Source organism: Anas acuta, chromosome 2 (genome assembly GCF_963932015.1).
Source record: "Anas acuta chromosome 2, bAnaAcu1.1, whole genome shotgun sequence".
Lineage (NCBI taxonomy): Eukaryota > Metazoa > Chordata > Aves > Anseriformes > Anatidae > Anas > Anas acuta.
In genome coordinates this window covers 45,750,519-45,772,495 of record NC_088980.1, presented here as the reverse complement: position 1 = coordinate 45,772,495, position 21,977 = coordinate 45,750,519, and the positions used below count along the sequence as shown (strand labels likewise).

The window sequence follows — 21,977 nt, the reverse complement described above, 5'->3', positions numbered from 1 at the left end:
AGCAGGGTGGGGGAGTGGCTGACCTCCAGAAGTCTCTTGCAAGCTAAATGAGTCTATGAAAATACACAATTTTTCAACTGAAAATACCTCAACTTTAATAGGTAGTTACTAAAGGCAGAGAACAAAGGTAACAGTGTAATATTCTGTTGAATTTCAGACTGTTTATTAGTACCACTTCATTATAGCAGGAGAGGAACTCTCCACATGCTGAGTTATTTGCGCAGCAGTAGGCAGCAGTACAATTGGGTAATATTCAGCATTCCCTTTACATATTCAGATATACTGTAACAAAATATGCTTAAGCTACAAACATTTAAATAACTGTTAAAAACTGAGCAGAGTAGGACTGTTTACATCTCTTGTGCTGCAGTTATAATTCTTGACTTTTTTAGATTAGTATGAAAAGTACTGACAATAAAAAATTGAGGTTAGTGTAGCTCTAGGACAATGAGTTGAATGACAGTTTGTTGAAATGATGTACGTGCATGAGACCTTCTTCCACTCACTGCTGCAGCATTTCCCCCTCATAGAGTTTTGCTGGTATCCATGAAGTACTCCAGGTTTACAAACACAGAAGAAAAATGCGGAATCCTCTGTCCTTCAGTGGGCTGTCTCTTCAAAGTTGAAGATATTGAGTTCCTGTCCAAAGTCTTTTGAAGTGCGTAAAAGCAATCATATTCATTTCAAATGTTTCTTATCCCTTATCAGAAAGCAAGAGCCAAAGTCTGGTCTCCACTCCTACCAGATGAATGGCAACTTCCACCCTTCCGTGGTTTGTCTGAACACAAGTGAGTTCCCTATGGGATTAATGAATAGCCTTATTTTTACTTTTTAAGTTTTAGGCAATTATGGTAGTATTGGGATAGTATTGACCTGTTCAGAGAGGCACATCTGATGATAAGGGACAAGATATGATCAATTTGTTCTGGCAGCTAAACTGAAGCACAAATCAGAAACTGTGGGCAAACCCTAAGAAGACTACTTGGTTGTGTCATGGATGTTTGCCACATTTACTTTTCCCTAGGCATTTTTCCTTCCAGATAGTTCTGATACAGGATATCATACTACAGGCATTCCTGAGTTTCTGCTTTTTATAAACTATACGAAAGCTGAGAAGAATCTCTTGTCGGCTAAGATGGCTGCCAAAAAAGCTGAATTGTTGCTTAGAACCATTGTCAAACTACTGGTTGGTGAAATCTTTACACTAAGCTAGTTTTATATACATTTGCTTATCAATAGGTAAAATAACATTTACACACAGAGAGAACCAGTGAGCTCAGCAATGACGAACACTGGGAAGCATTAAAAGCCATAGAAATCCTTACATGTCCATTGCTATAATAAGTATTTTAAGGTAGGCAAGAAAACAATGCACACTACCATTCATGTTAAGACCTGATGTTTAACTCCCAAAGGAAAAAGCAAAGTTTTTTTTTTGTTTGTTTGTTTTTAAAGAAAAATGTAAATAAGAGAAAATCTGTCTCACAGTGCAAAAAAAAGCATAAAGGTAAGACTTACAGACCAGTGAAATCACTTCTCCATCCCACCACAAATACATTTTTATTTTCCATGTTTGCAATGAGTAAATTTATGTCACTTTCTCAAGGAAGTGACTTTAAGAATTATAGATCATCCACGGCTTTTAAAATCTTAAAGTTTATCCAGGATAAGTGCTACTAGTTAGGTGTCCCTTCAGTAGATGGATGCATCTTCATAGTGAAATTTGCCTTGAGAACAGATCCGGGGGCTGGAAACATGACTGTTGCCACAAGGTAAGCACTGGCTGCATAGACGTATCAAATGACTCTTGAATTTGACTCCAACGAATACATAAAGCACAGGGTTGAGGCAGCAGTGTGAGAAAGCAATTTTACGGCTGATGTGAAAGGCAAGGTTGATGTCTTTTTCATACTGACAGGTAGACGGTGGAAAAGTTAACAGAAAACTGAGGATGTTGTAAGGTGCCCAGCTCAGGAAGAAAGCCATCACGATAATAAGGATGAGTTTCACAGTTCTGTGCTTTCTGCGAGATCTTGTTCCTAGCAGAATTATCAGTATCCTCAAATAACAGAATATAATAATCCCAAGGGAAAACAGGAAGAGCACATTTCTCTGATAAACATCCACCTTTTTCATTTTCCAGTCATTGTAATCACAGGTCTTGTACCCATACACGTCTTCGTGCACTGTGGTGTGCATCACCTCGGGAACCACAATCAAAATGCTGCCAGTCCAAACAACCAAGCTCACCACTGAACCACAGCATTGTGTCGGGGATCTCAAAGTGGAAAGAGGGTTCACGACGGACAAGTACCGTAGAATAGTCATGAGAGTCAAAAAGAAGACACCACTGTAGTAGCCAATGGAGAAAATGGCATTCATTGCTTTGCAGAGGAACTCACCAAAAATCCACCCAAAGGTCTGGTCCACTACCCAGAAAGGCAGCATGCAGGAGAATATCAAGTCAGAGACACAGAGATTCATGATGAAGATGTTTGTTAAAGACACAAGGTTTTCATATTTGAATAGGATCCATAACACCAGAGTATTTCCCAGCAGGCTAAGAAAAAATGCCAGACTGTAGATAACAGTAGTGAGATGGGTATAAAACACAAAATAGTTACCCATTTCGCAGACATTGCTTTCATTAATGGAATATCCATATGAGTAATTGTTATCTGAATAAGCTGGATACTCTTCTTCATCCATTTGGCTGTGCAAACCTCACACTGTTCTCCAGCAGCTACTCCAAAGAATCACAGGAATGAAAGTAATATATTTGAGAAAAGCAACACACTAACATAACACCCACTCTGGATGCTTCTGTTTTAAAGAAGAAAAGAAGCAGTGAAACTATCTTATTTGTCCTAGTCTGGGGAGAGAAAGGAATCATTTCCCCTTATGAACAGAGACCGAACAGGTAGATACTAAAGATTTGCCCTCAAAGCTGCATCAAGATCTTAAATAATTAAGAAGTCAGAAACTAAGATGTTTCTAAACCAATCTGGTCAGTGACAACTGCTAATTGTTAAACCTTTGTTATGTGAATGTTGATGGCATTATAAGTATCTCAGGTGCCAAGACTTTCAAATCTGCTACTGTTTTTTAACTTGTCTGAAGTAGTATAAAATTTCTAAACACTTGACCTTGTATGTGATTCTTTGTTACTGAGGTTAGACACTGAACAAACAAAAAGCCATGGAGTTCCAGTACCAACAAAGGCAAGAGCTAAGAACAGGAAAAGCTTCCTTCAGAGTTTTGTCTAGGGATTGGTTGGTATCTAAAAACCTGCACTCTCCGGTGGCAGCGCCCCTGAAATGGGCACTCAGAGCATTGCTGTGGCCTGTTGGTTCTCAGGGGCGTCATAAGCACAGAGCTCACACCACAGGCATTTCTCAGGGCTTTACCTGCCTGCCTGTTTGCTGGTAGGAATGTAACCCCAAGCGTGATGTCTGAAATGGGCCAACAGCATCAAAAGTTAGTGGGACTCGGAAGATGATATATAGCCAGGTGAACATTCAAGAGTAACATAGTCACAGTGGCCTTGTTTCTTTACACATTGGGCTAAACATAGGTATATAAAAAATAAATATTAGTGCCAAAAAATGTTTCAATGTCTAAATTAACATTATCCCAGATGAAGGCTTGCCTGCAGCACTGTCTTTCAATCCTGATTTGACTGAAGCCAGTGACAGACCTGCCACTGATAAGAAGGAAACTCAGGCCAAAATTTTTATGGTGACGTTTTCATTTTGGGGTTAGTGAAAGCATTATCCACCTGATACAGCCAGGAAAAGATACTCATTGGAGTACCTGCTGTTGGAGGACAGAAAAATTTTTGTCTGTGCCAGGGAAGAGAAGCAGGGAGCACTGCTGGCTCCTAGCAATTGATGCCATCCATGCCCTCAGGTGGCTCTGGTCAGCGAGAGCTTGGCACAGGCAGCACCAGGGACCACTGGGATGTGGCCACCCGGTTTTGGAGGCGAGGGACGTGGGGTGTTTAGTACCAGGTGGCCCCTGAGACAACGAGTGGCCCTGGCACGTTTATCACCACAGCCACCGACCTAGCAGGGGCCTGAGCCTGTGGCCCTCAGGCTGTGCCGTGCCGCCATCTTCAGGCAGGACGGCAAACACCGCCCGAGGCTCTCATCATGTTGATCCTTCTCTTCAGCAGTACATGGTCCTGACCATCGTTGTGCCCTGTTTCAGCCCAGGGCAGAAGGTCTGGAGGTCTGGCTCCTCCCTGTGGACTGTCCTAAAGGAGCAGAGAGGCCTCTGTGAAGAGGAAGAGGTCCTCTGTGACCAGTGGTGTTCTGCTCTTCACACCCCTGCTGAAGGGCAGACTGTGCTCGGAGACTGGGTCCCCACCGCCCGTCCTCCTGCTTGCTGTCACGAGCTGAGCATCGCTTACAAGGCACAGACAGCTGCTTTGCAAAGGTGTTTTGAGACCGTGTCAGATAAAATGCTAATTTAAGAAAAGGATATGAAGCGTTCGGTGTGCTGTCTCAGATCTGGTGATAAGAGGTGGTAATTTTTTTCTCCAGTCTGAACAGACCGTGTTCATCCCCTGCAACACCACTGATCCTGAGCATGCAGGCACACAAGTATTTGAGACAGAAAACCCTTCCAGAAAATCCAGCTGCTTCCGTCTCCAAATCTCCACCCACCTGGGCACCTCGCACAGTGGACTCAAAATGCTCTGTCCTGCACTCTGGGAGGAGACAGAGACACGGTTACGTGGGGCCAACTCAGAAAATTCACTGCCCTTCCTCTCTGGTCTTCTGCCAGGCACTTCCAGAGAAAGAAAAATACTTCTGAGAACTAGCTGTTTCTCAGTTGCTTTGTAATGCTGCAAGAAGAGCTCTTGGTGGGTGCCCTGATTCACAGCATAAATTCATTTGTCTGCCTAGGCTTTCTTGCTCAGTGAGGTTGGAGCCACCTTCTCCAGTGGTGCTGCTGCCATTGTGATAAATCTGGACAGTGGGAATTTGAGCAGGCAGAAGAAGACACTACATCCTCAAATGGGCAAGCCTGTGAGCTGCCAATGCACTGGTGCAAAGCTGCATGGCCAGGAAAAGCCCCTGCACCCAGGAGCTCACCACCATGTCCTCCAAGGACCACAGGCTGCCTGGCATGCTGTGCCATCACGCTGTGCTCATGGCGCAGGTGAGACCCAAGTGAGTCTGAGGATGTGCTTTGATATTATGTTTGTACCAGCTGGGAAGCTCTGCCAGGCTGGTGATGGGATTGAGTGCCTTACAGGAACCAGAGGCACTTGTATCTTTTCCTTCTAGCTTCAGATTTGAAATAACACCTCTGGGAGCAAACCTGTATTTTTTTTTTTCTGTATTGCATTTGATCTCCTTCCTTCTTCTCTGTGAATAGGAATGCATTAAGATGCATGGTTTCTCAGTTAAGACATGCAAAGCAGATAAAAACTTGAGGTGATTAAATCAACAGGTTAAGACCATCACACAGGAAATGCAAATCACAGAGCTGTTTTCGGTGTATATATAATGGTACAACTGAGAGCAGAAGTTGGCTGGAGGGTGGAAATTACCTTAATTTCTGTTGTCAGGACAAGTAGGAACAGAATAAAAACACATCCTACATTTCAAAATAATCCATACCCCTCTGAGGAGCACTCAGCAAGGCATTCAATGTTTTTTTCCCTCTTGGCCAGAAAATGTTGTTTTACCAGAAGCTATAATTTTCAGCCATGCTGTACTTTGTCTTAGAGCATCACAGAAAAATATAATCATTTTAACACAGAAGTGCTATTATTAAAGGCCTCTAATTCAGTTTTGTCTTTTTCTGAGTATTCAGCTAGACTTCCTTCCTCTGTCAGCTGGAGATACATATTCTTCATTATTTTTATTTATTTATTTATTTATTTTAACTGAGCACTGGAAAGAGTGTCTGCGGAGAACTTTGCCTGTTCCCCTTGCAGGCAGTGGAAGGAGAGGCAGCAGTGGGAGCCACATTGTGGTGGGTGTTGCACCAGCTCTTCCCTGAGCACAGACAGCAGAGACAGCCCCCTCACAGCGGGTTCCTGGCATTTACATGGAAAAAGTGAGGTTAAGCTCATCTTTATCAGGAAGGTCCAGTCCATCAGGGGTGTGCAATATAGCCTAGAGGCTTGCAAAGACGCCCCCTATCACAAGGCATGCAATAACGGGAGCTACCTCTGGAGCATCTTGGTCTCACTTTATTCAAGCTCCTGCAGGGGCTTCTGGGCTTCATAGCTTGTTCACCAGGTTTCTCGGAAAAATTATAAAGCTAACTGGTTTGATCTTTAGCTACCCAGACAGCAAAGGTGAAGTCAGAAAATCAGTTTCTGTTCCTCTGGTAGCTACTTCCTTAATCAATGTCTTGCTTCAATTTGGAACAGAAAAAAATAAATCCTAAATGTGACCTTTTTGGCAGAAAGGGATTTTAGTTTTTCAATCAGATTTATGGAGCAGCCTTTTTTTGCTTAAAGGAAGCTAAACCACTTTAAATAATGTTTCTCCTGCCCTAACTAGGACTGGCACCAGTCTAGGAGCACACCTTTGAAGTCACATACAGGAGCTGGGCAGTAAAGTCCTGGAAGTCATAATTCGGATGTGGGCTTGGCCCAAAGTGCAAACAGATATAGACAGCATGGTCAGCACTGAACTTCTTGTCTACCTTAGAGGAGCTTTGCACATGGTGACAAACTCCTTCAGGACATGGATGAAATATTCAGAGGGAAGCCAGGGCATATGCAGACAGCTTGCCATGGCCCCTACCTGAGTTTTGCACTGTCTTTTCTCCATACACACCCAGAGAGCTGCACGTGGACTCTCAGAGGACCAGCCACCCCCATGGCCTCATCCTTCCCCCAAATACTACAGTGCCAGGTTGCTCAGTATGCCTTAGGCACTGCACTACGCATCCTGACTGCACCCATACAGCACTGCAGAGGTCACTGAAATCTGCAGGTTTTTTTTTGCTACAGGAGTCCAACACCGAAGATGCTTTAAAAATCTCACCTTCTTTCCCATAAGATGTCAGCGGGGCTTCCCTTGCCCAATTCAATTCTATAGAGCCCCAAGAGGGCTATCTATTCACAAAAACCCTCACTCAACTTTTAAAGCAAAATCTTCTCTGGAGTTGGGGTTGTTTTCTGGTTCTGGTGCTTACACCTGTGCCTCACAGGTTTCAGAAGGCAGGTGCCATGCACTCCATAAACCCATCTTTTCGGTGGCCTCTTCTTGCCCCTGAGCTCTGCCTCTCAGTCCTGGCCATCAGCCCTGTGAAAACACATGTCTAGGGAGGAAGAAACATCTCAGATTAAGAGCCAGGACTCAACTCCTGACATTTACATATGTGTTCAAGTTTACATGCCAAGTACCACTATAGTCAAGGCAGGGACAGCCCATGGTGTATATATATATGTATATACACACAGAACTAATGCCTGTGGGACTTGCCATGCAGAGAGCAATGCTTGTTAGCCCCAGCTGAAGTGCTGCCACAGCACTGCTGAAGCAGCAGCCGAAGTGGCTGTGGGGGTACAATTGGCAGCGAAGTCTGTTTTTACAATGAGGAAGAGGTTATGATGTTTTCTTCTTGCCCTCTCCAGCTTCTCCTTTCCCAAAAGCTGCAAACGCCCTCCGGACCCTTTATTACAGTTTCACAATAGCTTCCTCTCTTTTAAAGGTTGGAGGGGAAAATATCTGGCATTAGCACTCCGGCACTGCTTTTAAATGTGTAGATATCTTTATATCCATCCTAAAACATGTGTCTGGGCAGAAGAGATGGCAAGGAACAAAAATGCTGCAGTGGGTGGCCTGCCGTCAGCGGGATGTGCTGGATTTTGACAGGCCCATCCTGGAGCACCGCAGCAGCCCCTTTCCCACCACCCTGCTGGTTTACAGGACCTTGGCTGTTGTGCTGGAAAGCACAAGCAGAGCCCATGGCTCTTTGCTCAGCAGGTTTAATTGGCATTTAGCAGCAGCTATCCAAGTGCTTGGGCAGGAGCAGCGCTGGCCAAAGAGACCCGCGTGGCACCCAGGCTGCGGTTGCCCACAGCAGGCCTCACGCCAGCCTGATTGCAACTCTGGGTGTCCCAGGCACTCCCTTGGGGAAAGGGGAAGGGGCAATCTGGCCTCTTCATGTGGCTGACTTTTTGTAAATGAAGAAATATCAGTGTCTGGCACATAGCTGATTTCTCTCAGTAGCTACATTCTGGCAAGGCAGCTGGTGCTGGAGGCCTTCTTGCAGGCCAGGCGGCGATGTGACGCACCTCTTTCCCATCTGCTCCACAGAGACTATAAACTCTGTTTATAGTTAGCTGTTACTCATCTGTGAAAGAAAAGCTTCATTCTGGTTAGTAGTAGCTATTTTTTTGTTGTTGTTTTTATTTATTTTTTTATTTTTTTGGTCAGATTAAACAGACCAAATTGACTTCTAACTTCCACTCCTAAGGCAGAACATGTCTGTAGGTTTCTACTGCCAACAAAATGTTGTCACACACACAGACACAAAATGTCTCTCTGTGTGTAGATATATATCTGTATACTCCCCATGATATACTGCAAGATCGGGCTGCTCTTAAGAGAACTCAGACGCTATGCCATATGTTCAATTACCAACCTTAAAGCTTCCTAATAGTTCTGTTGAGTGAAATATGCGTGAGGAAGTTAAATCTATTCTCTCACAAATTATTACAGACACAAAACAAATATGATGAGCAAGGCAAAAGAGCACATTTTACCCTTGGGATAAATAATTGCATGTCTTCCTCTAAAACCTAACAAAACTAATGCCTCCACATGAATTCATTTTCATGGTTAGGGACAAATAACCATTTTCATGGTTAGGGACAACTTGCAGGGCATGGTTGTATTTTTCTATGAAATTCCATCTCTACTGGTGTATTTAAGCTGTAAACACCCAGTATTTGTATTTTCCTATATAAACAATATGCCTAAAGAATCTGTGCACAACATCTCAGGTGGGGAGAGCAGCATCCTGCAGTCCTGCTCCATGCAGCTTCACAAGGTTTTATTTCAGGAAGAGGCTGTACTAACTGATGGAAGCCCTGTCTGCCTTGGGACATCCAGTGCTGCTACTGGGCCTGTTCCTGAAGGAATGATGCTGAAACACAGGGAAAACAGCCCCTCTTCTGTGAGCCTCAGCTGCTCAGTGATCTCTTTAATGGGCACACTGCAGCTTTGTGAAGACCAAGACCTGACATACATGCACAGCAGGAGAAGGTCATGGCATGGTGTTTGCTTATCATCAGGTTAACTTTGTTGGTTGTCATGTTATCCCTGCTTTTCTCAGGGTGGCAACTGCTCTGTGGTCTCACAGCACTTTGGACAAGACAACCATTTGGCTTTGGTGCAGATCTCTCGAGGCTGTGGACGTGAAGAGCTATGACTGCCAAGGATGTGCATCTGAGTGCACCTTGCTGCCACTCTGCTGTCACCTGTTACTGAGCACAAAATTACCACTTCCCATTGCAGCCACTGAAGGGGACAATGCTAGAAAACCAAATGAAACAATAAAATACAAAAAAGAGAAACCACTCTGCCCACCGCTGACCGCTCATTTCCTTTACACCTCACAGAAGACAGCACACGGTGCCCTCACTGCACCCGATGGCTGGCTGTCCCTGGAAAGTACCAAAGGCCGATGTTGTTCTCCAGGTTAAATTTGGAATTAGAAAGAAAAGAGAAACATGGGGTGGTTGAATGTGTGACAGCTTTTAAAACAACCTGATGGCAAGGTACAACAGGCAACTGGAATGGCCTGAAGATTTACGGGGCTGAAACCCTATGGTGTTTTAAATGGGGGGGAGGGGGGGGGAGGTTGAAGCTTGAGGCTTCATCAGACCCTGGAAAAACAAAGCTTGACTTTTCAGAATTAAAATGAAGTTTTCTATAGACAAAAGACAGAGCTGAGGAGTTTTCTTGTGTTAGGCTGTTTCCAAAACAATGCTATTGTTTCCCAGTTCTCTTTTGGATATGCTGATGAGCTAACGCAAAGCCAATTGCATTTAATGAAACAGACCCGTAGTTACATCCAGAGAACTGTTTATGTTAGCAATGAGGCAATTAATAACTTGCACCAGAAAAAAAATAAAAATCAACCACAGCCAAAAACACTCCTGTGCTGTTTTAGCCACCACTTCCCCAAAATTCAGCACTTCCCTCTCACGGGGCATGTCTACTCGTGGGTTTGAGACAGGCCAGAAGCACAGCCTAGGCAAGGTGCATTTGCAAAAGCTTTATTTTAATACAGAAACCCGTCTACTCAGATATTTTCCCCCAGCTGTTAAGAAGGGCTGTGGAAGCGATGGCTGTGTGGGCTGTTCCTGTGATGGTTTCAGTCCATGTGGCACTCAACTGTGCCAGCTCTGCACAGCTGTGTGACCCACCTCTGAGCACCTCAGCCCATACTTTCAATAGGCTTTTCAGAGAAGAAATCCTTTTCCTTGACTGCCGCTGTTAGCACAGCTGTTCCTTTCAAAGGTTTGGGCAGAAACATTGCTGCTTGAAACATTCAGACGGAGCCCAGAAATTAGCGCATGAAGATCCTGCTAGGCATGGCTTGCTGTCATGCCCCCAGGTCTTTTTTTGCCAACATTTTGCTTGTCCCCTTGTACAGAAGATTCATTGTTGCTGTAAGACTCAGCTCAAAAGGCTTTATGCCAGTGCAGCCACTGCACTTTGTGGAAGGCATCTGCGCGTTTGACCATCCCTGCGGTTCATCCTTCAACGCCCAAGTATGAGCAAGCAGGTGGGCAGCAGCAGCGAGTCCCCTGGGAAAAGCTGTTATTTAGCCAAAAGCCTGACACAAGGCACATTCCACAGCAGGAGGCAACACTGGGAACTCTGTGAGTGAGGCATAGACAGACCGAGACAAAATCTTGATATCCCAGTTCCTGGGGCATTTCATAACACCTCCGGCCATCTGTCCTTCGACGAGATTTTGTGGTAAGTACAGGGAGGGCAGACAGGACTTTATGCAACAAGGGCTGGCAAGCCCTTCATCAAAACTGCTCCCCGGCTCCTGGGCCACACTGTGGGTAGCTCAAGTCTCTCAGGATGTCTGCTCTCCTGCTCAACTCACATGGCAGAGGTGTGTTTGTCTTCTTCAGTGATACTATGCTCTCTTCCAGCCAGAAGCATTAAAGGAACAACAGAGAAGCAAACCATGTCAAGCAACCGCTGTTGCTCTTCCTACACAGAATCATGTTTGTGAGCTGGAAAGTCTGGCTAACTCCTTCCCCCAAACTGAAGGCTGGAAAACAAAACAGAATGAAGCTGAAGACAGTAATGTAGTAAGTAGCTGTTAGCATGAGTTTCCAGTCTCGTGCAAATGCCAAATAGTCTAGTGAGTCTGTACACTTACCACGTGATCCGTGTACACTCACCATTTTCAAATTATTCCTTACTTAAAAGAGATTTTAATTACATTTGTGGGTAATAATGCAGAGGTAAATCCACTTAATTATCCATGGTTGACCTGAAGGATTCATGTGGGACGCAGAGCTGGCTACAGGGCAAGGAGCAAGCCTTCACCCCCAGCTTCCACCAGGCACTTGTAAGGCTGAGCAGTGCCTGCACAACTGAGCATGCACTTGCAAAACCACCTGGAGTGCCTGCAGAGGCTGTTCTTTGGCTGGGCACAAGGCAGCCATGCAGGAAAGACATGCTCAATGCAGAACACTTGGGTCTGGGGCACTTTGGTGGCCTCTGTTCCTTAGAAGATGCAGCCAAAAAGCCACCACACTGTCATGGCTGTGTGAAATGAAGCAACCAGTTTCTAAACTGCTCCTGAGCTTTGTTCCGGTTCTTCTGCTAACTCTGCCCTAGCTGAGCCTCAGGACCCTGCACTGCCGAGCTCTGGATGCTGATGACTTGAGGCTTCCTGGAGGTGGATGCAACAGCTCTCAGTGTGGACTCCCAGCTCAGCCAGAACTGAAACCCACATTATTTCAGAGCAACTCCTATGTTTTCTTCCTTTTTGTCACAAACTGATGTTTCTTTTTCTGAAACACACTGAGATTCTTTTTTACTTCAGAATTTCCACAGCTCTGAGAAGCCCAGCTTCTGCCAAACCCTATTGCAAGCTTTGTTGTATGACACTAGCAGGAGCATTTTGTGGTTAATATGAGCAAAATGAAGTTTGTAGAAGATGGTTTTAAACACCAGCTGACATAGACTGAAAAAAACCAACCAACCAAGATTCTTGGAGTAGATGAGTCTCAGAAAGTCCTTCACTTTCAAGCTCTCTTCTGTCGTTGAGATAGCGGCTCAGCTCCCTGTTCACCACGTTGTCTTTTCCCACCAAAGTCTTTTGTTCTGGCAAAAGCTGGTACCAATTGCTGCAGGTGCAGTCTTGCTGATAAAGACTTTCTTAGCCTGTGGAAGACACCAGCCAGGTTACAAAATGGGAACCTATATGAAATAAATTAGTAGGAATGGATCATGACAGTAACTAACTACAGCTCTTGGAGGAACTTTAGGGCAGTTCTCCATTTAGACCCATTAAGACTCATTTACCAGGGGATTTTCAGCTGAAGTAAATTTGTAGCATTTTACTGTCTTGAATAGAGCTGATCAAATTCCTAGCTTGCAAACTGTTTTTTTTTTTAATTTTTATTATTATTATTATTATTTTTTTTAAAATCATGCTCATAATCTCCTGTCTTTTGCAAGGCAAAGATGACTGTCAGGGCAACATTTCTGCTTGTTTTGGACCATGACACAGAGCTGTGTCATTCTGATGAGCAACCCAAGTGTCTGTGGGCAGGCAAAAAAATGCACTTAGTTGTACATAGCAGTGCCTGGAGTTCCCTCTGAATCCTCCAGAAGCCAAACCTGATTCCTTGCAATATCTTTTCTCCACTCTTATCCTAGAGGGTGGCTTGTAAAAACAAAAGCTTCATTTTGTATTAGGCTGCTTTAAAAATGGGCAATTTATTTGCTTTTGGACAATGTCTTGGCAATTCTTAGACCGACCAGCTTTCTAAAAAGACTGGCAATGATTTTGCTTTTTGTCTTAGCTCAGGCACAAGGGCACTGACCTGTTTATGAAGAAATTTGAGCTCATTGTAATCCATAAAACAGTGAAGTCTAAGATCCATCAGGACTGTGCTTCCCTGGGCTTCAGATATAATGAATCTGTATAATAAGACCACCTGAACTGACAAGAGCCCCTCACACATCTTGCCTGCCCTGGCTGTGCAAAATGGAGAAGATGCACGTCTGGGTGCAGGGGGGCTGGTTAGCAGTAGGTGGCATGCTTGAACAGGGCAAACCTCTGCCTTTCCTGGACAGCCCAAGAAATGCCTTGCAAGAGATTTGGGCAGCTGTAGGTCTTTTCCAAGGGGAAGATGCTTCTTCTAGCTGAGCATCTGCTCTTCAGCAGGCAGGTCCAATGACATCTACATCTACATCTACATCTACATCTACATCTACATCTACATCTACATCTACATCTACATCTACATCTACATCTACATCTAGACCTGGTGCAGGTGAACAGAGCTGCTGGAAAGTAAGGTTTGGTCAGACTGCCCAGACAGGCTATTTCTGGGGCCCGTGGTCTTCTCCAGAGAGCCACGTCTCTCGTTCAAAGCATGCAAAATGATCTGAGCACTGACAGCATCTGTGTGGGTGGTTTATGGTTTGGTTTGTGAAGCTAGGTGAAAAGCTCAGCAGCAACAGACAATTTTTCAGGTACACTTGAAACAAAAAATATTTGGGGGTTGCTAGTAGTGAAAAGAAAAGAGAAGAAAAACACCCATCTGCTTGGCACCAAAATATCTCATGGAGGATGGCAGAAGGGCACTCATTGCCTAGTGTTTATTTCATTTTTCAAAGTGCAGAATGAGAAGAGAGGCGAATGTTGCATTTAGAAGCTGAAACCTTGCCTGTTGTCTTTTCAAAATGTTTCCCAGGGAGTGGTGGCAGGAGATGAGGTGGGGTAGTGCGAGCCCCCCAAAATATCCCTATGAGTTGTGGTGGCACATGCAGCCAGTGATGTCCCAGGTGAGAGGAAGGATGCCATGGGCAGGGCTGTCCAAGCAGCCCCAGGGACCCCACAGACCGAAGCCCTCCTCTTTGATCAGCATTATTGAAATCCAGGTAAGAGAAAAGCCTGTTTTTTTTCTTCACAGCTTCCCTACCTAAACCTACTTCTGTGGGGAAGGAATTCACAGGTGGCTTTGCGCTGTTTCACATGTCCCTGAATTAGAGATAATGAGGAAATAAGCGGTAGAAGCAAAAACTTGAGCAAGGTCAAGGTAAATTAACTTGGCAGCAGTGTTAAGGATGAGCTTGGGGCAGAGGCCAATTGCTGGCTGGCGTGTGTCTGAGGGTCTCCAACCAATTGTATGATAGGTTCAGGCACGTGGACAGCGTGTGGGGCTACAGGGAAAGTGTATGTAGTGGTGAAAAATGGTAATAAAGGCCTTCTTTTCAAGAGCCATCCATGTCTTTCATCCCTTCAAATGGTGACCCTGACGTGATCAGGAAGAGAGCAGCGCTGAGAGAAGCATCCGGAGGGACCCCAGCTGAATGACTCAGGCTGGTGGTGGGACCACGGCTTTGATCCCAGGACATCACCTCAGGAAGCAGGTGAGCGGCTGGGGCATTGACTACAGGAGCTCATCTATCAGCCGAGGAGGAGGTGATAGCTGTTACTGACTCAACTCCTGGTAAAAAGAGGAGTGAAACGTGACCCGCATAAACTGAAACTACAAAAGAATGGGGCCCTGTCGATGTTTTTGGATGTGTTTGATTAAAAACTTGGGAGGTTGCTGGGACAGCTCTATGGGATGCTGACTCACAGGGAGGTACAACAGCCGCTGAGGTGACGATGACCTGGTGCTTAGCGACTGAGGCACTGAGATCATGGCAAGCGGAAAACAGGGTACAGACAGCAGACACTCAGGCTACGCGGGTGAGTGAAATAAAAACCTGGCTGCGTCAAGTGGTGTGGATGTGACTGTGGTTCTTTTCGAACTCAGTTTCAGTGAATCAATCACAGAATCAGCTAGGTTGGAAGAGATCTCCATGACCACCTCGTCCAACCTCTGACCTAACACTAACAAGTCCTCCACTAAACCATACATCATTGCAATCTAAAAGGGCTGCTGGTACAAGCACATTTCTGTTAGCTTATGCTCTTCACAAATTGTTTGCTCCAGTACAAATCAGCATTACTATAGTTTCTGTGCCATTTATTGTCCAATACTGCTAGAAGATTGGTTTCTTCAAATCTCCTACCCCAAATCCGTGATAACTTATCATTTTTTACTCACCTAGTGTGGGACTCGAGGAATTTGAGATAAGGATGATAGTTGAGAGAAGTAACAGGCAAAACATGGACTGGATGGTGGTTTTTTTTGTTTGTTTGTTTGTTTGCTTTTGCTTTTTGTATTTATTATGAATGTAATAGTTGTGAAGAATTTAAGAAAGCAGCAATTGTGAGGAATGTTTCATATTAGTGTGGTGAAGGGACGAGGGGTGGTGTGTGTGTAAATTGTGTAAATTCTTGGTGCGTGTGCAAATTGTCCACCTTGTTGGTGTTGTGACGATGTTACGTTTATTTTGGTGTGGGGAATTCTTTTTCTTTTTGATATAAGTGAAGTTTGTGATAATTGTAAGAGGATATTATGATTATTCTTAAATATGCTTTTCAAAGAGGCAAGGGGTAGAATGTAGTGGGTTTACGTCACAAGGTTTTGGTAGTAGGGGGCCATAGGGGTGGCTTCTGTGAGACGAATCTAGAAGCTGCCCCATGTTAAGTAAGGGCCCTGGTGCTGACCAGAGACAACCCAATAAGCAATGTTGTTTGCACCTCTGTGAGAGCAGATTTAAGAAAGAGAGAAAAAACAACAACAACAAAACGCTGTGCCACACAGCAGCTGGGAGAGAGAGAGGAGTGTGAAACAGCCTTGCAGGCGCCAAGGTCAGTGAAGAAGGAGGGCAGGAGGTGCTCCAGGCACCAGAGCAGAAGTCCCCTGTGGCCTGGTGAAGCAGGCTGTTCCCCTGCAGCCCATGGAGTACCACGGTGGAGCAGGGATCCGCACTGTAGCCCTGCTGCCATGGTTACTACCGTGGACACCCTCTCAGCAAGAACCAGAGGGAGTGTCAGAGTGGATGTCTCCACAGGAACAGACACCATGTTGTGGGGAACTCACGCTCATTAAATTCCATTGAATGTCAAAGGACCAATTGGGAATGATTGCAGTGTATTGCTGCTAGGACAATCAAGTACAACTTTGACCAGATTGTTTGTTTTGCCAGGGATAATTGATTCCGATAATAATGGACAAATCCACGCTATGGCTTGGACACCATCTCCACCACTGTCAATACCAAAGGGAACTAGAATTGCTCGATTTATTCTTTATGAGCAGTAGTCTGTAGGAGTTGGTTCAAGAACAACTCCAACAAGGACATATTGTTCCAACAAACAGCCCATGGAATTCACCAGTGTTTGTCATCAAGAAGCAGAGTGTAAAATGGAGATTACTGCATGATTTTTGATGAATCAATGCAGTGATTCTGTGACATGGGCTCCTTGCAGTCAGAAAACAACAACAAAAAAAAAAAGAGAGAGAGAAAAAGAAAGAAAAAAATAAAAAAAGAAAAAAAAAAGAAAAAATGTAAAAAAAAAATAAAACAAAACAAAAAGTACCTCTGAATGTTGTATCTGACTCACAGTATGCTGTAGGTGTCGCTCAGTGCATTGAGAGGGCACATTTGAGACATGTCCAAAGGAAAACTTGTTTCTAAAATTTAAAGAGCTGTTATTTTTGGTAGAGCAGCGAGTGCACCCATATTATATTATTCACATGCAGAGCCACACCATGTTACCTGGTATTTTTGCAGAGGGTAACACACGCACTGACCAGCTAGCTAATATGACCCTGACTGCCCCCGTGCCTAAGGTGCTGGAGCAAGCACGGTTATCCCATGCCTTTTTCCATCAATCCACAAAAGTCTTGGTGAAACAATTCACTATATCGATCACTGACATCAAATTGATTTCCAAGCATGCCCTGACTGTCAACAACATGTTTCAACCCCATCTTTAATGGTAAACACTAAAGGTCTACGGTCCCTACAGTTATGGGAGGCCGACGTAATGCATATTGCAGAATTTGGTCACTTGAAATATGTTCACGTATTGGTAGATATTTTCTCTCATGCTATTTGGGCAACAGCTGTGGCGGGTGAAATTAGTCGCCTTGTCCAGGCTCACTTCCTTGTCACTTCCTTGTCACTAGGCATCCCAAAGGGAAAAAAAAAACACCAATGGCCCTGCCTATACTAATCACTCCCCTCAAACCTTTTTTTGAACTTGGGGTATCTGACACATCACAGGCATTCCCCATTCCCCCACAGGTAAAGTCATTGTTGAGCGCACACATCGCACCTTGAAAACACTGCTAAATAAACCAAAAGGGGGAGACACCCAGGAAACATCACAGAACAGGTTGGGAAAGGCACTTTATGCAATGAATCACCTATCATTACCCTTTCCTCACAAAGAGGTACTGCCCATAGTAAAACATTACCAAAATGCAAATTCCACACTGTCACAGGTGCCCCAATCAGAGCCGGCCTTAGTAATGGTAAAAAAATTAAATACAGGTCTTTGGGAGGGACCCCAGGCTCAATAACTTGGGGTTGAGGGTATGCTTGTGTCTCCACAGGTCATGGATCAAGATGGGTACCAGCAAGGGGGGTAAGGCCATGGGTGGCCTCCTCCTCACAATCACCTCTGTCATTGGTTATTGCCAGCCCTGGGTCTCTATCCAACCATGCCGCAACATCTGGGTCATCCTCGCCAACATGATGGGACAAGAAGCCATGTGCCTGTCCCTGGCTAGTGCTAGTGACCTGTTTATGACATGTCTGGTGGGGAACCCAGCAGATAACAAAAACTGGACTGTCTACTTACCGCCAGCACCCCTAGAGCCACAGGAATTAGATATCCTGGAAAGTGTAACAGCAACAACATGTGTAAGGTTCAATTACATAGGCAAAAACCAAACCGTGAAATAAATTGTCAACGTCACACTTGCTCCTTATCACAATGCATCTCTTTGGTGTAATTATACAAAACTATAATAGCATCATTCCTTGCGCCAGGAGCCGCTCTGCTCAGGTGTGGGATTGACTGTGGAGTGGACACCCCTAGGTGCACCCCAAGCATTTTCCTCGGAAGGGCCTCCACTCTCAGCCGCTCACCGTGGGAGTAGACAAGGACCTCCTGAAGCCACGGACAAATTATTTTAAGTGATATTTTCTTGTGGTATGAATGAGAAGTACAAAATTCTCAAATCCTCTTTGTGTGACTGTGTGATTGTGTTGTGCGAGTGAGACGCAGCATCGCTGTGAAGCAGCGTCCCTAGTTCTTAGTGGCTTGTTGTCTGATGTAGGTTCTAGTAGGCACGCTGCTTTACAGTCGTAATTCTGCTTGTGATTTTCACCCTGTTGCTTATTGTACCTTGCTTATTGCAGTCTCTGCAGTGCTTGATAGAAAAATCTACAGCAAGCGTTTGCTTGGTTGAAAATAAAAAAGGGAGAATTGTGGGGAAGGCATTCACAGGTGGCTCTGCGCTGTTTCACACATCCCTGAATTAGAGATAATGAGGAAATAAGCGGTAGAAGCAAAAACTTGAGCAAGGTCAAGGTAAATTAACTTGGCTGCAGCGTTAAGGATGAGCTTTGGGCAGGGGCCAGTTGCTGGCTGGCTCAAGGCGTGTGTCTGAAGGTCTCTAACCAACTGTATGACAGGTTTGGGCATGTGGACAGCACGTGGGACTACAGGTAATGTATATGTAGTGGTGAAAAATGGTAATAAAGGCCTTCTGTTCAAGAGCCATCTGTGTCTTTCATCCCTTCATACTTCCACACCTTATCTGATAAAAAACCACCCAATATAATAGTGAGCTATTTAGGTTTCTTTGTTCCCTTTTTCAAAGATGCCATGATACTTTGCACTGTCTTGGCTTCCACCTGGGTATATCAGCATTGCTCATAAGCCCTAAGGAGGGTTGTTCTGAATTATCTCTGTGAGGTGAGTGGTGGAAACATGCAAAAACTGGCAAAAAGAGATGAAACGAATTTGTCAGAGCTGCAGTCAGTGATGCTGGATTACAGAGGGAACAAATAACACTGCTTGCACCTTGGTCTGCATATGCATCTTTATGTTATGTATGAAAGTTCAGAAATTAAAATACAAGTAAAAAAGAAAGGGGAAAATCCTGCCTGCCTTCACAGCACACATCAGGTTTGACTCCTCTGCTTTTCCTGAAGTGCTCTGCATCTGAGCGCTGAGATGTTCTGATACCTGCTGAATGAAAGATGACTAATAGAGATGGGAAGTGGTTTTCCTCTTTGCAGGTTTTTTGTTTGTTTGTTTGTTTTGTTCGTATCTTTCTGCCTCAAATGGCGGAGGAAGGCTTTGAAGAAAACATGTTTGTCACAGGTTTGAGCATATTTCCACTGCAGGGCTGAGAAAGCTTTGAGCTTTTGTTTATTTGTTTCTGGAGGGAACTCTCCTGGTGAAACCAGACTTCTCAACCCCGATGTAGCAGAGGCAGAGAGCAAGCAGGCCCAAGAAAGCCCTATAAATAGAATAGCGACAGGTTTACTTCTTCTGCTATGGACAGCCAAGCAAAAATAAAGTCACACCTTGAAGAAAACACCACAACAACAGGCTTCTGCAGCTCAAGGTTCCCACGTGAGGCGAGAAAAACAGGGCTGGGCACTAGCAAGCTGGGCTCCTGCGGGCTTCTACATGCTGGCAGAGGACGGGTGGGACATGGTGCTCATCTAGACTGCTGCCATAAAAATTTATGAAGATTTGTCTGCTTGTACCCAAAACTTGTGGTTACGAGCTGGTACAGTTAAAGCAGCACAAAACCATGTGAGTGAAATCTCAGTGGAAGTCTGGTTACATGGGTTTGTGTATCTGTGTATCAGCTGCGTACCTTCCTCCTATCACGGCGGGCTGAATTCATATAAGCCCTGTTTAGATCAGATTTGGTCTAAACACAGGCTTAGACACAGGTTTCTCTAAAGCCTGCTTTGAGGCTGACTGGAAGACAAAGTGCGATGCCCATCTGAAGCTGAGTCAAATGCCCTTGTGGTGGCTCTCTTGCCAGCCCAAAACTGCAGGGTTGGGGAGCATAGGACGCTTCAGTCCTTGCTGGCAAGAAGCGAGGATTGGAGAGGGCTGGAAAGTAAAAGCTGTGCTCAGCAGGGGTTTCAAAGCTGACAGCTCAGGTGAGAACCACCTGCCTTATGAAACCCCCTTTGGCGTAAAACCACATCCACAGGCTGGCTCCCAAACTCACTGCATTTCCCCTCCTCAGCTTTGTCTCAGCCACCCCAAGAGCCCTCTGCTCCCATCGAACCGAGTCAGTGAGCCCCACCAGGGATGGGAGGATGAAATACGGCCAGAAAGAAAGATCCCAGCAGCATTTCACCCAGTGCTTCGTGGTCACTGGATCTGCACCCGTGTGGCCAAATTTGACCCTCTGGGTTGTGTTCAGCTGTGAGGGAAAAGCAGGAAGGGAGGGGACATCCACGGCAGTGAGCTGTTGTCCTGCTGTGGAACTGAAGCCATCACGGTGATCAAAAATATATATTCTTAATTTTACTTGTGCAGAAGGAAAAACAGGTAGTGGGGTGGGTGGGGACAATCCAAGCCTTAATTCATCTTCCTCTTCCCGCTGCTTCCCTTCCAGGCTTGGCCCAGACCCTTCCCTTCACACGAGATGTTTTGTAACCTCTGCCCGTGTTGCACTGTGGGCAGCAACACGAACAGTCCCGTGACGACAATCGGGGTCCGATGTGTGATGGTGAATGTTCAGGATGTTTCCTCAGAGTGGGTTTTGGCGTCAGGACCTCAGGCCAGATGCAAAGACATCTTTAATCAACCTGTTCTTGAGATGCTTTGGCTTATTTTTTTTTTAATTGGAGAAAGAGCGGGGCAATGAAGAAACTGTGGGGCAATGGGAGGAAGCACGCGTGCCTTGGCAGATGTCTCCTCTTTTCCAGAGGGATGCGGAGTGGCAGCCCCAGGGTGTGCAAGGAGGTGCTGAAGAGAGGTGGTAACGGAGCACAGGGTGTGTGGGCGGCCAGCCACCAGCTCTGCAGGGCCGGAGGGGCGCACAGCTGCGGTGCCAAAAGTGGAAACCAAGGCATGTATTCAAATAGGCCTTGCGCAAAGGGGAACAGGATGCTCAGAGGCCAGATTCGGCTTTCAGTTCGCAGCAGGTTATGCTAAGTGTTCGCTAGGGGCAGAAGATTATCTCTGTGTTCGTCTGGTGGTGCTGGCAGCAGAGCTTGGTTAACCTCAGGTTAGTGTAGAGACAAGACAAGAGAGAGGGCAGCAAAAGAAAGCTGAGCTCAAGCATGGCCATCAGCTGAAGGCCATGCAAGGTGTTTAATCCTACGCTCCTGGTGCTGCACCACCCATCCTGCCCTGTCCTAGTGGTTCGTGGCATCTCTCCCCGTGCCTTGATCTTCACTCTTTACCCAGCTTCATTGCTCACCTCAGCTCTTCACCTGTCTTTTGTGGTAGGAGACCTCTCTTGCTGCAGAAACAGGTCGCACATCTCAGCTGTGTTTCATCACGGCTGGTGAAGTGAGGGCAGGTTTGGCTGGATGTTGGCTTGTCCTCCCAAACCAGGATTGCTGCTTGGAGGGACATCCCTCCTTGAGCCCTGCCAGAGGCAGCTTTGTGCCACACTGGGCAGGACCTGCAGGAGGATGGATGTCCACCCCCCCCCATATGTCCCATACTGCTCTCAGACAGCTTGGGTGCAAACACAGGAGGTTTGGGTTTCCTGCAACCATGAAGTCCTCACTGGGCACTGTGGCTACCTTGGAAGCTCATTCAAAGTGGAGGTTTCTATGATTTGCAAAGAAGATTTGCTGCAGAAGCAAGAGAAGCTGTGGTTTTCCTGT

The 21,977-nt window shown here is 45.4% G+C and overlaps 1 protein-coding gene and 1 long non-coding RNA gene across 3 annotated transcripts; one reads left to right on the top strand and one right to left on the bottom strand.

Annotated features, from left to right (window-relative positions):
- Positions 1-141: 141 nt before the first annotated feature.
- Positions 142-2,835, bottom strand: XCR1 (X-C motif chemokine receptor 1). Its single transcript, XM_068674585.1, has one exon. The coding sequence runs from the start codon at positions 2,707-2,709 to the stop codon at positions 1,693-1,695; it is 1,017 nt and encodes a 338-aa protein (XP_068530686.1). The 5' UTR covers positions 2,710-2,835; the 3' UTR covers positions 142-1,692.
- Positions 2,836-13,098: 10,263 nt separating this feature from the next.
- On the top strand, positions 13,099-17,031 carry LOC137851707 (uncharacterized). Of its 2 annotated transcripts, none has more exons than XR_011093377.1 (3): positions 13,099-14,126; positions 14,514-14,618; positions 16,293-17,031. It is a non-coding gene; the product is annotated as an uncharacterized lncRNA (long non-coding RNA). The 2 variants fall into 2 exon arrangements; XR_011093378.1 differs by lacking the exon at positions 13,099-14,126 and adding an exon at positions 14,149-14,284.
- Positions 17,032-21,977: the final 4,946 nt, after the last annotated feature.

Bases quoted from the DNA above. Each gene is read 5' to 3' on its own strand.
- XCR1 (XM_068674585.1), bottom strand. From the start codon at position 2,709: ATGGATGAAGAAGAGTATCCAGCTTATTCAGATAACAATTACTCATAT.